This window comes from Athene cunicularia (assembly GCF_003259725.1).
Source record: "Athene cunicularia isolate RWA chromosome 6 unlocalized genomic scaffold, athCun1 chr6_part1, whole genome shotgun sequence".
Lineage (NCBI taxonomy): Eukaryota > Metazoa > Chordata > Aves > Strigiformes > Strigidae > Athene > Athene cunicularia.
Window position 1 is genome coordinate 9,967,576 of NW_020799105.1, and position 4,744 is coordinate 9,972,319.

At 41.8% G+C, this 4,744-nt stretch overlaps 1 protein-coding gene across 1 annotated transcript in view; it reads right to left on the reverse strand.

Annotated features, from left to right (window-relative positions):
* Positions 1-3,713: 3,713 nt before the first annotated feature.
* VENTX (VENT homeobox) overlaps positions 3,714-4,744 on the reverse strand; it is a 1,218-nt gene continuing 187 nt past the window's right edge. Inside the window, exons 1-2 of the mRNA XM_026851420.1 lie at positions 4,614-4,744; positions 3,714-4,073 (exon numbers count right to left, since the gene is read on the reverse strand). The exon at positions 4,614-4,744 is cut by the window's right edge and continues 187 nt beyond it. Coding sequence (XP_026707221.1) covers positions 3,714-4,073; positions 4,614-4,744 — 491 coding nt within the window. The remainder of the gene's footprint in view (positions 4,074-4,613) is intronic.

Sequence of the window (4,744 nt, forward strand, 5' to 3'; positions counted from 1 at the left end):
CCCCCCCCCGGCTTGCGTTAAACCGGAGACAATCTGCCAGCGGAAAACGGTGAACACAAACTTAAAAGGTGAAACCTCATCGGAGGTAAAAATACTTGCACGATCACCCGTGTTTCAATTTTCAAGCTAATTCTTCCTTAAAATTAGGTATTTGCTTGGCAGTATTACAGGATTTCTCTCTGAACAGAACTAACGCTACCCAGGCCTTTTAATCCCACAGCACCAGTCCTGGTATAAATCTGATCTCTGAGTAACTGGGCTTGCCATTCGTCATGGAGTTGTCACAGCTTGATTCCTTCTGGTGCAAAGAAAATTACTCTCTACTGAATGTAAATCAATGTTATTAGCCCTAAATCTTATAACTTCTAATATACTCTGTTACTCTGATAATATACAGAATGTATTACTATATGGAAAAGGGACAAGTGGGTTGGTTCTTGACTTTTTTTTCCCCCCCTTATCCTCAGATAAAAACCTGGTTTCAGAATCGTCGTATGAAGTTTAAACGTCAGACTCAAGATGCCAGGGTGGAAGCTCTTTTCTCAGGCTTATTTTTGCCCTATCGCTGTTACCCAGATACTGCTACATCCAGCTATTCTCATGGGATGGATGTTAATGTCTCTTCTACCTCTGCTGTTACCTTTCACCCAGCTATGCCAAGCACTGCCTTGTTGTTACCTTCTGTTCCAGCTCAGTCCCTTCAGGCAGTTTTGCCAGGTCCAGCTTTACTATTGCCTCCCAGCCTAGGATCATCTTGTTACTCTTCTGTAATTCCAGCAATGACTCTAACCGATGACCATAAAAGACTGAAGTTCCAGCCGTTTCTTCCTTCCTGTTAAAAATGCCAAAGATGACCTGTAATCAAAATAAGAAGTGCCAAATATCTCTAAGAGTAATTATTTAACTTATTTTGTTATATTTAGTAGATTGATGATTCAATTTTTTTTTTTTTTTAAATCAAATGTTGGGGTTTATGTTAAAGGAGAGAAGAATTTGCATGTGTTAGAGAAGTAATACTGAGAGAAGTGGATGACTTGAAACTTCCCTTTGTTTCTACAGTCTTCACTATACTGTATGGAAAATTCTCTATAAATTTTCTTATCCAAAAGCTTGCTTTTCAGAAAATATCCTATAATCATGTGGGGATCTCCACTGAAAAAGTAGAGTACTGTTTGTGCCATATAATTACAGTCATTATATTACATAGTAATTATATCATGTAATAAACAACAGGGGTAAAAACCATGGATATTCTACTTGAGTATGGGTTTTTAAGGAAAGATTTGTAAGCTACAGCAAATGCTTTGAAATGAAAATGGTACCAAACGTAGCAGCCCTATGAATGAAACTAAGTTGCCCAGTAATGTCTTCTATCTGTATACTCTACATCATTCCTAAAGTGATCTCCACTGTGTTGATGTAGATATTCCATCCATGCATTTGAAGAGAGCTGAGGCTAAGCAATTAATCGGCAAGCATTTATTTTGATGCCAGCGTCAAACATATTTTAAATCTGTTGATGAAAACATTGGGGTTGTTCACAAGTTCAGGTCTCCCAGGACACTCAAAATGAAAATGCTTGTTTTTACTTGCAGTTTCAGCTGTAACTTGGCAGCTTCACTAATTTTAAACTGCTGGGTTCTGTTAGGTTTGCTATCAGAAATACTAGGGACTTAAAAATCCCAAAGTGAGCTTTATGGAAAATGGCAAAGCTGAGCCTTTAGGGAGCAGTGAGATCTTGCATCAGCATAAAGCAACGGCAGCAAGTGAGATTACATCTCCTTCCCTGCCCCCTGACCATCCTAACCTGCTTGCCAGGTGATGGTTAGACTACTTTGGCAAGAGAGGGGAAAAAAAAAATAATACCCCCCTCCCCCAACCCCTCCCTTTCCTATAGAGATTGCTTATAAGAAAAAAAAAGCTGACAAATGCAGCCTATAACAGTGCTGTGCCATGCCTTCCCTACTCCTCTCTCCCCTCCCATTAGCGGTTGTGTTGTGGGGCTAAGGAGAGCAAAGGTGAAATCAGGCTTCAGTGTACTTCCATTCAAATTCCCACCCCGTCTCATCTGCTGATTATAACCTCTGGTGAAAAAAATGAAATCCCATCTCTGAACATGCTCTCAAGCACCCCTATTCTTTCCTGCCTAGGTGGAGGGTGAGAGATACTTGAAAGAATTTCCCCCCTGTCCCAACACACCCCAGTGCCACAGCACGACAGCACTGCTCTGAGATGCAGTTAGGCAGCTGAAGGGACAACATTTCTCAGAAGATGCAGCATGACTATTAATGGTCAGCCTGTAATTCCACATCACACTTCCCCCAGCTACCAGCAAGTTTGCTTCCAACCTGTCAACCTGGATCCTCTCGGAGTTAAGACTACATCTGGTTTGGAACATAATTGGAGAAAATTCCCTTTCTCCTTCCAAGCCATCCTTTCACAAGTGAGAAGCCCCACGGCTATTAAATCGAAACTCGTTGAGGGCTCACTGCATTAGAGGGTGGAGGGGGAAAATTTAAATCACACTGCAGCAATCAATTTAGTTTCTAATGCATTTAGAAGACCTTTCAGGTTAATTAAGAAACTTCATTGACACTTCTTATTTCTCGATCTTTTAGACTTTAACCAAGCTATTTCAGGAGAGTGAAAACTGATCACAGGGAGAACTAAAAATAAAACAAATTTCAGGGTTGCTAAAACAAAAACTTAAGCTACTCCTTTTAAGTGTTTCTTCTAAAGGGTTTAATTTACTAAAGAAAGGTTCAAAGTATGCAGTTATCATGGGCATTTAGTGGTGAATCAAAGGCCAAACTTGCAGGTTAAAAATCCATGTAGACTATATAGCTATGAACCAAACACAATTATGCTGTTAAATTTTTTACAAAGAATTTGTTTTGATAATTGTAAAACTAAAACCGCCACATTGAAGGCTTGAACTGTTTGATTCCTGTCTAAAGACATATAGACAATATTTGTGATTAACACAGCTGATGCTTTCACATGAAAGATGAGACTGGAAATGCAAAGCAATGAATTGATTGATATTCAGAAGAGAAACTTACCAAGAGTCTCCTTCCTCCTGGAGGGATGCACTTAGCCAAAAGCACAATGCAATGCAACTATTAAGGTCCAGGCTCCCAAACACACTCAATGACAGACAAGACTATCTCAGTATGAGTGCAGAAAAATCAAATAAAATGTATTAAAACACCTAAATCCTTCTCCATTACCCAAAAATTGGAATTCAGGTGACCTTTACAGAGTTGGCACATATAACTCTGTTTGGATTTTATTTATGTATATATACATACACACATACATGGAAAACTGGGGATGTACAATGAAAACCAGTTTCCCAACATGCCCATTTCAGATTAAACTTAATAACTTTGCCCTACACCACGAGAAATTTGGCAAAAGCAAGTTTCTGCTACAGATTTTCTCTGTCCGGTTCCCTTTCAGCAGCTTCCTTTCAGTATACTATCTTTTGAATGAAAATAGTAGACTACCAGTATTTTAAAAATTAATAGCTTATCAAACAAAATTATGGAGTGGCATCACATCCAATAAATTTTAATATCAATCAGTACAAATATAAAATTATTCCTTTTCACATTTAATTTAAAATAATAAACACATACTCTTCCAAATCAGATGAATTCTGAGCACCAAATACATTACAGTTTTCACCTCTGCCTGCCCTTTCTTTTTCACTATAATGCATATACAGGGTGGCATTGCTTGTCCATTTTGCTCTGAATAATTGGATGGAAAAAATTAGGAGGAAGAATGTGTTGATGGTAGTACGGCAGCTCGTTTGCCATAAAGCGGTAGGTGCTTTGCGATGCATCATATCTGGGAAAGGAGAAGCTGAACTGTACAGCAGGCACCGGGGTAAAAGGCAGGAGTCTCTGGTGCTGAGGAGCAAAAGGGTAGTGGAGCCCATCCTGAAGCAGAGCTGGTGGGGTCCCCGGGGAATAGCTGTAGAGTGGAGCAGGAGATGCGAGGCCGTGCTGGTGGTCCTGGATCTGCCTCTTCAGTTTCATCCTCCGGTTCTGAAACCAGGTCTTGATCTGAGCAACAAAACAGAACGGGGTGGGGGGTGGAGAAGACAGATCAGGGATTTTGCTTATAAAATAACATGCAAACTATGAACGACTGTATCTCGGCTGCTTTTGCCGTTTTGCTCCACTTGAATAGACAGAGCTGGACCGATGCTTTCACCCTAGCTAACCGAAATAGAGGATCTGGGGGGTGTAGAGGGGAAGAATGTCCGTACTCAGCGATTTTAGATTAATCACTTCGAGTCTTTAAGACTGTATATAGGCTTTGCAAGGTCTACGCAGATCGCTGTACACCAAGAACAAGCAATTTACCTTACCAAGAAATAAGGACCGCTGATACCTTCCCCGGTAGAAAGTACTTCCAAGTTCCCCGAGTCTTAACTCGCTAATTAATCCCCGAGGAGTCCCACTACCCTCCCCACAGCCGCTGTTAAACCCAGCTGAAGACAGTTAGGTCTGTTCAGCACAGGGAAGGCCGATGCAAGACCGCCGAGCCTGGCTGCCCCTGCCCGACGGGGCCGGGAAGGATCCGCTTCCTCTGGGACCCACCTGGATCTCGGAGAGCTGCAGGGCAGCCGCCAGCTTCCTCCGCTCCGAGGCCCCCAGGTACTTCTGCCGCTGGAAGGTCTTCTCCAGCCGGCAGACCTGCTCCGAGGTGAAGGCTGTCCGCGCCCGCCGCT